Source organism: Mastigoproctus giganteus, chromosome 3 (assembly GCF_048544385.1).
Source record: "Mastigoproctus giganteus isolate SK-2022 chromosome 3, ASM4854438v1, whole genome shotgun sequence".
Lineage (NCBI taxonomy): Eukaryota > Metazoa > Arthropoda > Arachnida > Uropygi > Thelyphonidae > Mastigoproctus > Mastigoproctus giganteus.
In genome coordinates, this window is record NC_143577.1 from 19,349,202 (window position 1) to 19,362,014 (window position 12,813).

Here is a 12,813-nt window from a genome sequence, read left to right on the forward strand (position 1 = left end):
GTCCATAATCATAAATACATAATATAAAGATTCAGGGCAAAAGCCTCGGACTACAGGAACATTTACAGATATATAAGTTACTGCAAATGCATTATGTCTATACATAGTAAATCATGTTACTTACTTGAAGTATAGCAGAATAAGCAACTTGTGAAGGCATTCACAATATGAGATGTAATGAAATGATGCCACTATAATAACTTCGGTTAATTTACTGCACATAAAAACAATGCATTTGCACTAACTTACATTTCTGTAAATTTTCTTGTAGCCCGAGACTTTTGCCCTGAATCTTTATTAAACTACTAAACACCATTTGGCATCTCTCATACTTAATTTCACAACTGGTTTTTCAGCTGTTATATCATCAGGATATCTACCTACCTACCTACCCACAGATGAAGGGCCAAAGAGCCCTGAAAAGGGCTGTCTGGGTTGTATAAAATGAGAATAAATAACAATAGTCTTCTCTACTGGGGAAGTATTGCTTATTTGAAGTATAACTGAAGAGGCAACTCGTGGTGAAGGCATTCAGATATGATTTATAATGTGGCCTGAAAACATTTTATTCAGTCTGAACTGGCTCTCATGCCAATGGTTGCCCACCACTGGTCTAAAATATTCCAAAATTCTGTATACACAATTATTTCTTATGGAATGTTTGTGTAAAAAAAAAGTTTAATACTAATTTTTATTTTTAGCATTAGCAGAGGCATACGATTCAAGAAAGCAAGCTTATGCAGCATCAGCCAAAAAAAACCCCCCTCCCACATCACCCCTCCATTCGTTCCAAATTCGTCCAGCTCAGCCTTAAATTAATTTAGGCTATCAAATTCCACAACAAAGGATGGAAGTCTGTTCCACCAATCAACTACCCTCTGGCTTAAGGCAAATTTCCGCACATATATTCTACAACTGTCTTTCCTCAATTTGAATCTGTGCCCCTCACATTCTTAATCTGAGAGGAAGAATCTCATCAGCATTCAGCTTGCTCAAGCCATTCAGGATCTTATACACCTTAATCAGATCACCTTGCCGGTGCCTACTCTCTAGGCCAGTGTTTCTCAATCTTTTTACTCTCGTGGCACATTTTCCAAAGAAGAAAAATTTCGCGGCACACCTACGTAGTCATAGAAGAAATTTCTAAATTTCGCGGCACACTTGGAAAATTTTGCGGCACACTAATGTGACGCGGCACACCCTTTGAGAAACACTGCTCTAGGCACTGCAATTTGCAGAACTTAAGCCTTTCTTGGTAAGAGCACCCCTTTGTTCCCCTCACCAATCTTGTTGCCCTTCTTTGTACTTGTTCTAGCAACTCTACATCCTTTCTAAAATGAGGCCTCCAGACCTGTACACAGTACTCTAGGTGTGGCCTGACCATTGCCTTGTACAACGGGACCCTCTCCCTGCTAGCAAAATTCCTATATATCATTGACAACACTGCATGACCTGCCCTGGCAGCCCATCTGCACTACTCAGCAAACTTCATATTCGACTGCAGAATTACCTCCAAGTCTTTTTCACTTTCCACTTCCCTGAGTGTAGTACCACACAGTTGGTATGCTTCTCTTCGGTTATTGTTACCCATATGCAGTACTTTGCATTTGTCAATGATAAACTTCAGTTGCCACTTCTCAGCCCATTTGCCCAACTTATCTAGATCCAGTTGGAGTAGCATACGGTCTTTACTTTTATATATATTTTTATATCTTGCTATTATGAAAATAAACAATGTTAGTTTCTCAATGCCCAGCAGCTTATATAAATAAGCTCATATTAAACCTGGGTCCAATGGCTATGAATAGCATTACACAAAGCAAAAGGCTCAAGCTAATGGAAGTGCTGTGGCTCAGAGCAGAACTGAGGGGAGCAGTTGTCCTCTGACTCACAGCCTTATAAAATGCACTGTTTGCTTGATGTTTGCAGAGCAATCGGGTACGGGACATGATACTGCCAGGGGGATGTCTTTGTGTGTGCGCAATGCAAGGAGTGTATCGATATCAGGCAACAACTCAGCGTTCTTGTGGGCCTATATGAGAGCTTGAAGGACAGGGTGGATGCCCTCGAAGAAACTAAATTGAGGGGCCCATCAAGCTCTCAGCTGCCCACATCAACGCCAGAGCTTGCACTTGGGCATCGCGTGACACAGAGACAACCCCCAAGGCAGAATGCGCTGGTCCCGAAGGGACTAGTAGTCGTTGGTGACTCTATTGTCAGGGAAACGGGGAACATGCTTTGTAAAAAGGATAGGTGGAACAGGACCAGGGTATGTCTGCCAGGGGCAAAGGTTGATGACGTAGAGCGAATATCATCTTTTAAGGGCACAAAAGGTGATATAGTTGTACACGTTGGCACTAATAATATTAAGAGTAGGAGACCGGCAGAATTACTTAACAAGTACAGGTCACTGTTGAACAAAAGCCGAGAATTAGGGTTGAATTTGAAAGTGTCTGCAATTCTGCCCAGATACGATAGGAGGGAGTATATGATGAGAGCCTTGTCGATCAATTCGGCTCTGGAAAGATTGTGCAAGGCTCAAGGGGTAGAATTTTTTTCAGCCTGGACTGTACTTGTTAACAGGAGAGATTGCTTCTACAGGGATGGGATACACTTAAATAGAAAGGGTGCAAGAATATTTGCTGATGCTATCGAGGCAGTGTTAGGTGGGTCGGAAAACTACTAGCTTGGGGGGAGACAAAGACCAATAGATTGACAGTAGCCACTGGCAGAGGTGAAAGAGATTCTTGCACTGCTTCTATTGGAATGAGTAGAAGCCTGAAAAACAAGATGCATGATATTTCAGAGACTGCTGGGAGCCATTGCGGTACAAGTAAACACATGGGTTGTTAGGGTAGCTAAGAATAGAAACAGGTGCAGGTATACTTGCGTGTACACCAATGCTAGGAGTTTAGTAAATAAATTTGATGAATTTGAGGTATTGCTCAAAACATCAAAGGCAGATATTGTTGGGATATCAGAGACGTGGTGTCACACAGATATAAGGGATGCAGAACTGCAATTTGGGGAGTACAACGTCTACAGAAAGGATAGACAGGATAGGAAGGGGGGAGGGGTTATGCTATTAGTTAAGAAACACATAAAAACCAAGGAAGTGAAGCCAGTCGACATCGCTGGACAGTGCAGTGTTGAGTCAGTTTGGTATGACGTAAGCATTGGGAGATCAAAATTGAGAGTAGGAGTGTGCTATAGGCCTAATGACTGATGAGTATAATAAGAAACTGTACAGGGAAATAGAGTGGGCCAGTAAGTCAGAGAGTCTTATAATGGGGGATTTTAATTTCCCAGATATTGACTGGAATTTGTGGGTTGGTCACTCACACACTAGCAAGGCTTTTGTGGATTTATTGGATGATTGTTTTCTACATCAGCATGTTCGGGAGGCAACTAGAGGGAGTAATACTCTTGATTTGATTATCAGCAGTGATTCTTCATGCATTAAGAATCTGCAGATAAATGAACCACTAGGTGGCAGTGATCACAGTGTGCTGAAGTGGGATTTACTCAAAGAGGTAACTACCATTAGGGGTAAAGGGAAGGGTTATTGCTTCCGTAAAGGCGACTACGATGGACTGAGACAGTATTTAAATTCTATACAGTGGGACCAACTGATGATGTTACCAACAGCAAATTCAAAATGGGAAGCATTCAAAGAACTTATCTTGGAAGCTACTAGGCTTTACATACCAACTAAGAAATATTGTTCAAGGTTTAGGCCAAAATGGATGTCAGATGAACTAATGAGGCATATGGCAGAGAAGAAAAATGCATGGGATACTTACAAATTAACACATGACACAGAAGCCTATGATAGATACAAGTTGATATGCAACCAAGTTACAAAGGAGGTTAGGCAGGCGAAGGCAGATTACGAGAAATCCTTGGCAGGGGATGCAAAGAGTTCTTTACTTATGTAAACTCTAGAAGGAAGGGGATGAATCAGATTGGTCCACTTGATATTGATGGGTCAACTGTTGATGATCCTGCTCAGGTAGCTAACAAACTAAATGAATATTTTGCATCGACATTCACACATGAGGAGTTATTCAGCGAGGGGAATGCCAGAGGTGTATTCAACTCTAGCAGTAAGCTACAGAATCTTGAAATAACTGGGCGTAAAGTGGAGGAGAAACTGTTGAAGATAAACACAAGAAAGGCACCCGGGGTGGATGGGATCTATCCAGTTATATTAAAGGAGGCAGCAAAGGAAGTAAGCAAACCCTTAGCCATAATTATGAGAGCTTCCTTGGACTCAGGGGAGGTACCCATAGACTGGAAATGTGCAAATGTGACCCCAATTCACAAAGGAGGATCAAAGGCTGACACAAGTAATTATAGACCTGTGAGCTTAACTTCTGTTCCAGGAAAATTAATGGAGGCACTGGTTAAAGAAGCACTGCAGGATCATTTAGACAAGACTTCAGTTATAGCTCAGACACAGCATGGTTTTGTTAAGGGGAAGTCTTGCCTGACCAATTTGATTGGATACTATGATGCAGTCACAAAAGAACTGGATGCAGGGAATAGCTTTGATATTATATACTTGGATCTTAGAAAGGCTTTTGATACTGTTGCACATGGAAGACTGCTACACAAATTGGAGCAGTGTGACATTGGAGGCAAACTGCTGCTATGGATAAAGGGGTGGTTGAGGGGGAGAAGACAGAGAGTGGTAATCAATGGACACTGCTCATCGTGGACTAATGTTATTAGTGGAGTCCCTCAGGGCTCAGTGTTGGGTCCATTATTGTTTTCTGTGTTTATAAATGATATTGATGATGGTATATCAAGCTTAATGTCCAAGTTTGCAGACGATACAAAGGTTGGCAGGGTTGTCAAGGACACTACTGACACTATGCTGCTGCAACAGGATCTGGAAAGGTTGAGTAGATGGGCTGAGAGGAGGCAAATGAAGTTTAACATTGACAAATGTAAAGTAGTACACATGGGAAACAGCAACCCCAGAGCAACGTATCAACTCTGTGGTACTACACTGACAGTGGTAGAGAATGAAAGGGACTTGGGGGTGGTTGTGCAGGCAGATATGAAGTTCTCTGAGCAGTGCAGACGGGCTGCAAGAGTAGCTCATGGAGTATTGTCAATGATATACAGGAATTTTTCCAGCAGGGATAAGGAAGTGATTATTCCCTTGTATAAGGCAATGGTCAGGCCACACCTAGAGTACTGTATACAGGTCTGGAGGCCTCATTTCAAGAAGGATGTAGAGCTGCTGGAACGAGTACAGAGAAGGGCAACAAGATTAGTGAATGGAACAAAGGGGTGCTCTTACGAAGAAAGGCTTAAGTTTTGCAAATTACAGTGTCTGGAGACTAGGCACCAGCGAGGTGATCTGATAGAGGTGTATAAAGCCTTGAATGGTTTGAGCATGCTCAATGCTGATGGGATTCTTCCTCTAGCTCAGAAAAATCACCTGAGAGGGCATAAATTCAAATTGAGGAAAGACAGGTGTAGGATAGACGTGCGGAAATTTGCCTTTAGCCAGCGGGTGGTTGGTTGGTGGAACAGACTTCCATCCCTTGTGGTGGAGGTTGATAGCCTAAATAAGTTTAAGGCTCAGCTGGACAGGTATTTTGAACGAACAGAGGGGTGAAGTGGAAGTGGGGGTTTTTTTTTTTTTTTTTGGCTGATGCTGCATAAGCTTGCTTTCTTGCATAAATGCCTCTATTAATGCTAAAATGCTAATGCTAATAAAAAATTAAATTATAAAAAAAAATTACAAAAATTATTCGACAAACAAAATTCAAGAAAGCACAGTGGCGAAATAATAAAATGCTTATTTTGACACTGCCAAAAAGACAGAGGTGGGGGGGGGGGGTATTCCTAAGTTCTAGTTCAATTTTAAAGTGAAGCACCTTAAATGAATTTCAACCTCCCCAATTCTCCCACCACTGTATACACACACGCACACACATCTCTACAATGTCAAAGAATTGTCACTGGTACCAGAGCCACCCCCCAATGTGGCACTGAAATTTTTACATCACAGGGAGGAAGGAAGCACACACACACACACACACACACACACACACACTACAGAGAACACTGACAAACTTGAACAGGTGATAGAGGGTACCAAACGAAACATAGGTCATAAATGAGTCATTATAGCAGTAGAAGCTATTAAAGGGTTGTAAAAATCAGAACACAGTCTGTAATTTAATGTCATTTAATGCATACAAATCATTTGCTGATGCACACAAAATAGAAAAAACAATCCATAACACAGTGCTCGAACGTACGACTACGATCAACATTAACCCCAGGGGCTCACATCTGATGAGTATGGACTTGGCACACCTAGAGTCCTGAGCTGGATATCATCATTCTTCTCTTTCTTGGTGAGTCCCTTCTACTTCTGACTCTCTCTCTCTCGGGGTAATTCAGAAATTTTTTTCGCTGGTGCAACATAAGCCTCAGGCTTCCTTACACTGTATGGCTAATAATAATAATAAAACATATGCATGCATTCAGAGGTCCTCGCAGTGGTGCGTATCTGCCACTAATAGCATAGAGTTAGTCTGGTATAACATAAGTACTAGGAAAGCAAAAATGAGAACAGGAGTGTTATAGGTTTAATGACTCTGAGGAGTACAACCAAATATCCAGAGAACATGTATTGTCATGTTATGATCACTACGGGTACAGACATGGAGCATTTCACTGTTGCAGAAATGGCAGATATCCATTTAAAGTATGGTGCAGCAAATGGAAACAGAAGAGAGGCTCGCACGATTTATCAAGAACGCTTCCCAGACAGAAGGTTGCCTCACCACACATTTTCCACAATACACCAAAGATTGTGGGATAGCGGCTCTTTCGGTGTGAATATACATGATACTGGACGTTGACACACTGCTAGGACATCTCGGTTTCAGGAACAGGTTTTGCAAATCTTCACTAATACTCCTTCTACCAGCATAAGAGCCGTTGCACACCGACTGGGTATGCAGATCGTTTGGTGTGGGATGTGGTGCACGAAGCTGGACTACTCCTTTCCGATGCCAGAAAGTGCATGCACTAGAACCTGCCGACTTTGCCCACCGTGTTGAGTTCTCCCACTGGTTTTTACAGGAAACCAACTTGCAGCCTGATTTTGCCAACAATGTGCTTTACTCTGATGAGGCATGTTTCACCCAAGAGGGACTGTTCAACAGCTGCAAGTCATGTGTGGGCAAAGAATAATCCCCATGCAATGTTTGAACATGGCTACCAACACAGGTTTAGTGTCAATGTATGGGCTGGCATTGTGGGAAACGTTTTTGTTGGACCATACATGTTGCCTGCACGTTTAGATGGATGACTCTATTTGCATTTTCTAGAGCAAACACTTCCAGAGCTGTTGGAGGATGTTCCTCTGATTGTCCGAGAACAAATGTGGTTCCAACATGATGGTGCACCACCACCACATTTTGACAGACATGTATGCGCACACACTTACATACAACCTTTCCAGACATGGATTGGTCGAGGTGGACCTGTAGCCTGGCCAGAAGCCTGATCTGACTTGTTTGGACTTTTTTCTTTTGAGGAAAGATGAAGACTTTTGTGTATGAAACGCCAGCTGACACAGTGGAGGAACTTATAGCATGGATTGTTGCAGCAAGTGCAGAGATACAAGACAATCCTAGGAACTTCCAATGCCTACAACATTCAATGATGCGTCGGTGTGAGTTATGCATTGAACATCACGGTCACCAGTTCGAGCACTTTTTATGAATTGTTTTTTCTATTTTGTGTGCAACAGCAAATGATTTGTATGCATTAAACGACATTAAATTACTGAATGTGTTGTTCTGATTTTTACAACCCTTTAATAGCTTCTGCTGCTATAACGACTCATTTACGACCTATGTTTACTTGACAAAAAATGTTTCTTTTGGTACCATCTATTACCTGTTCAAGTTTGTAGGTAGAGTTTCTCTGCACCCTGTATATATATATATATATATATATCTACAAGAATAATGTACCTTGGTTCAGATCTTGTTCTTCCATTCTGACCCTGATTTTCATGAGTGCTTGTAGTAGTGGTGGTAGTGGTGGAGGTAGTAGTGCTTGTCTGTGTACTTGTACTTTCATCTTGTCGCTGTTCATGCTGTTGGTCACTGGAAGGTGCAGCTGAAAAAACAAGTTTTGTAAAACAATCTTCCATGCAGTCTAATGATTCCAATAATTTAAATCCCTACAAAACTTAATTAATTGTAGTTATTCGTGTAATCATGACTAACCACACATAACCACTAACTTCAACAAAAAAAATTCCAGGTAACATAAGATACCAGTTAAGTAAGAGAAACATTCATTACAGATGAACACAAGTAACAGAAGTTTATAACATGCCATTTACAAACAAACAAGCAAAAGATATAGTGACACAAAAATCAACTGACAAATGAGAAAATTAAAATTTTTTTTTTTTTTTTTTGAATGAGTGGAGATCTAAGAGATATTTTACATTGTGTTTCATGAACTATCTTAAGCGGTCCTCTGTTTTTCTTATTTGTTAAGTGACATTGTGTCACACTGTAAATAACATTATTTCATAAATGAATTTAGCATACAAATTCCCATCATCAGTTCTCTAAAAAGAAACAAATGTTTCTTTTATGAGAACTGATGGTTAGGTACCCACATTTTAGAAAATTTTAACAACTTCCATAGTTAAAATAAAAAGCCTCTCAGTTGCACTGTTTTGACAAAGGCAAACCAGTGCAACTGAGACCATAAAATACAAAAAAGGCACACTTGCAAGATCCACGAGTACATAATGATCATGAAAAAATTTATATTAGTCTGTGATATGGTCAATTTGGCAAAACTTTAATGCATATTGCATTATACAGAGAGGTATTTTTAGAGGCCAGTGCCAGTTAGAATAACATGAAGCATATCTCCTGCCAGCATTTTCTTGCAGTCAGCACTACCATTAGTGCAACTATAAGCAATGAAATCAATAGACCTCTATTTCATGAATAAGCATATTCAAGAAACAGAGATCTATTTCATGAATGAATACAATAAACATTCCCTCTTCTTCATAGATAGCATGTGTTTTTATGGGGGGGGGGGAGATATTGTTTTTAGTTTTCTGCCAGGTGTTTGGATAGTATGAATATTATTATCTTGAAAAATCCTAGCTATATTTGTGATATTTTTGGACAGAAAGCAATGAAAGAATTGATAGAAAGCAATGCAAGAAGGTAGGTTCTCTGCGTGTGTGTGCGCGCGCATGTGTGTTTTCTGCTTCTTCAATCTATTTAAAAACTTTGCCTTGCGAACACAAATAAATATACAGCAGTTCTGCTGAATGAACATGAAATTAGGTAAAGATTTAGGAAACGACAGCTCCTGCCTTATGGTTAAATTTGAAAGTGTTTGCAATTCTGCCCAGGCACAATAGGAGGGAGTACGTGATGACAGCATTGTCATTCAATTCAGCCCTGGAGAGATTGTGCAAGGCTCATGGGATAGAATTTTTCTCAACACGGTCGTGCTTATTAACGGGAGAGAGACTACTTCTACAGGGATGGGATGAGTGCAAGAATATTTGCTGATGCTATTGAGGAGGTATTATGTGGGTCAGAAAATTGCTAGCTTGTGGGGGATACACAGACTAACAGATTAACAATATACACAGGCAGAAGTGAAAGTGATTCTTGCACTACTATTGGAATATGCAGCAGTTTGAAAAATAAGGTACCAGGGATTTCAAGGCCTGCTGCGAGTCATCACAGAATATGTAAATACATGAACCGTGTTACAGTAACAAAGAGTAAGAAAAGGTGCATGCACACGATTGCTAAGAGCATAGCTAATAAATTTGATGAGTTTGAAGTGCTGGTCAAGTCATCAAATGCAGATAATGTGGGGATATCAGAGATGTGGTGTCACTCAGATATAAGGGATGGGGAATTTAATTATGGGGGGTCCTGAAAAGATACAGGATAGGAGGGGGAGTAGTTACACTCTTAGTTAAGAAGAACATAAATCTAAGGCAGAGCATCCAGTTAAAATGGGTAGCCAGTGCAATGCTGAGTTAGTCTGGTATAACATAAGTACTAGGAAAGCAAAAATGAGAACAGGAGTGTTATAGGTTTAATGACTCTGAGGAGTACAACCAAATATCCAGAGAAATAAGTGGACCAGTAAAGCAGAATATCTTATAATGGGGGATTTTAACTTTCCAGTTATTGTCTGGAACTTGTGGATTGGTCACTCACACACTAGGAAGACTTTTGTGGATTTATTGGATAACTGTTTTCTACAGTAGCTTGTTAGAGAAACAACAAGAGAGAGTAATATTCTTGATCTGATTATCATCAGTGATTATACATGCATTAAGAATCTGAAGATATAAGAACCACTAGGTGGCAATGATCAGAGTGTGTCGATATGGGATTTACTTAGAGAGGTAACTACCATCAAGAGTAAAAGGAAAGGTTTTTGCTTTCATAAAGGTGACTACAATGGTGTCAGACAGATTTGAAATTCTAGGTAGTGGAACCAACTGATGACGGTTCCACTTTGAATTTGCTGATGATTTCCAAAGATAGTTGCAGAATAGATATGCAGAAGTTTTCTTTTAATCAGCAAGTGGTTAATTGCAGGAACAAACTGTTGGAATGAGAAGGTGGTGTGTGTGTGTGTGTGTGTGTGTGTGTGTGTGTGTGTGTGTGTTATGAAAACCTCAAACAAGAGGTATTAGAACCTATAGTACTTAGTACCATGCTTGGGTTGGAGGTTGAAAAGATGAAAGAAGATATTTGTTGACATTAGACTTGAACTTCTGTAGACTGTAATTTTCAGGAAATACGTATGAAGGAAGTTTGTTACAGAAAATGGCAGGTGAATGAATAAACGAGGAAGATGAAAAGTTGGTTCTGAGAGTTTGAAATTAGACAGTAAATGGATGTTGGCTGGTGGTGGCACATGTTTGGACTGTTTTGAAAGCGAGAGCGGGAATTATAGAACCCAATTCAGAGAAACAGTGCCCATGGAAGTATCTGTAGAAAAGGCATGCAGCAGAAACAGTACGTTTATGAGACAGCGAGTGGAGAAACTCTGTTAGAGATGTGTCATTAATTAACCTAACTGCCCTCTTCTGAATGGAATCTAGAAGCCTGAGAGAGGTTTTGGTGGCACCGCCCCCAGATGTGGGAACAATATTCCATGGTAGGGCAGATTTGCGATTTGAACAGAGTGAACAGCTGCTTGGAAGAAAAGTAATGACGAAGGCGAAAGAGAAAATCATTTTTTTTTAGATGCAGAGGAAGCAATATTTGTAATGTGCTTGTGCCAAGAGAGATTAGAAGTCAGGGTAATCCACAAAACAGATATATCATTTTGCCTAGAAATTGTTGTGTCAGCAAAGATAAGCATAGGAGCAGAAGAATCCTTTTTTGCGAGATATAAGACAAGACTGAGTTTTAGAAGGATTAAAATCAACTAAGTTGTCTTTGCTCCACTGGAGAATTACATGGAGATCGGTATTTAAGGAATTGATAGCGGATATTTTAGAAGTTGAAGCTGATTGAGCAGGGCAAGGTTTCTCAAAATGGAAAGTGGAAGGCAATGTGCTATCATCGGCAAAACTATGGATAGGATTTCCAGTCAATAGAAGGTCATTAATATACAAGAGGAAAAGAGTGGGGGAAAGAACTGAACCTTAGGGGACACCAGCATTAGTGGAGAAGTTAGAAGACAGAGCCATCTACAGTCACCCTCAGTGAGCAATCAGAGAGAAAACTGGATAACCAATTACAAAAAACAGTTGGCAAACCACAAGATGGAAGATTGTTTAGAAGACCTTTATGCCAAACACGATCAAAAGCCTTTGAGATGTCAAGAGCAACTGCTTATGTTCACCGAACTTTTCCATCGAATTTGTCCATAAATGAGTAACAAAAGCCAGAATATCACCAGTGGATCGACACTGACGAAATCCATACTGGCAATTGTTCATCAGAGGCGAAAAAACGTTTGAGGCGAAAGAAATCATACAGTGAATAATTTGGGCAACTGAGATGAGCAGTAGTTGAGTCAACTGATAACCGAGATTCTGTCAGAAAAAGTACATGGGGTTTTGCAGACTGCAAGTGGAAATGGACATCGTTGAGATTAGAATTGAGATCACGTATATTTGTGAGGTTTAAATCTTTTCGCAGATAAGCTTACTCTATTAGTTTGACAATTCATAGTGTATTCAATAGTAAGAAGTGTTGGGGGGGGGGGGGGGGAACATGCTTTATGAAGTAATGAAATTTTTGGATATGGCATACACATGGTAAGAATATGCCTAGATCCTTGACATAACGTGGCCTCAACAATGCCCCCCACATACACACTACTTGGACTCCCTCCAGTCACTGTCTTGCAGAGTAAAAGTAGCAAGATTATACACTAGCTGATCTGGATGCCTTCTAAAGAGTTACCAATAGGTTCGGTCCGGTGTACTAACTAGTGGCAGCCTGCAAACACCGTTTTAGAGATGTACCCTCAAAATGTAAGGAAGATTGGATCTCGCCATGATGTTCATCATAACCTCAAAAGTCATCAGTCATACTACATGATGGAAGAGATGGGGAACGGTTTTAGTCTCCAGAACTTAGCTCTGGAGATTAAACATGGGTTCCACCACTTCAAGCCTCCAATAAACAAAGTGGTGGTATTGCACTGGTTGATGAGAGTCATCTACCACCTAGTATTGCCTGGTAACCCAGAGGGGCAACATTCCTCCATGTGGTGTGAGCACCACACATCGACCCCTGCTTA

General features: G+C 40.5%; 1 protein-coding gene across 4 annotated transcripts in view; it reads right to left on the bottom strand.

Moving 5' to 3' along the window:
• The window catches only part of LOC150087771 (large proline-rich protein BAG6), a 321,988-nt gene that overhangs the window by 155,646 nt on the left and 153,529 nt on the right, over positions 1-12,813 (bottom strand). For all 4 annotated transcript variants that reach the window (XM_090369196.1, XM_090369195.1, XM_090369194.1 and 1 more), the window contains one exon: positions 8,013-8,160. In XM_090369196.1, the coding sequence (XP_090225322.1) occupies positions 8,013-8,160 (148 nt within the window). The remainder of the gene's footprint in view (positions 1-8,012; positions 8,161-12,813) is intronic.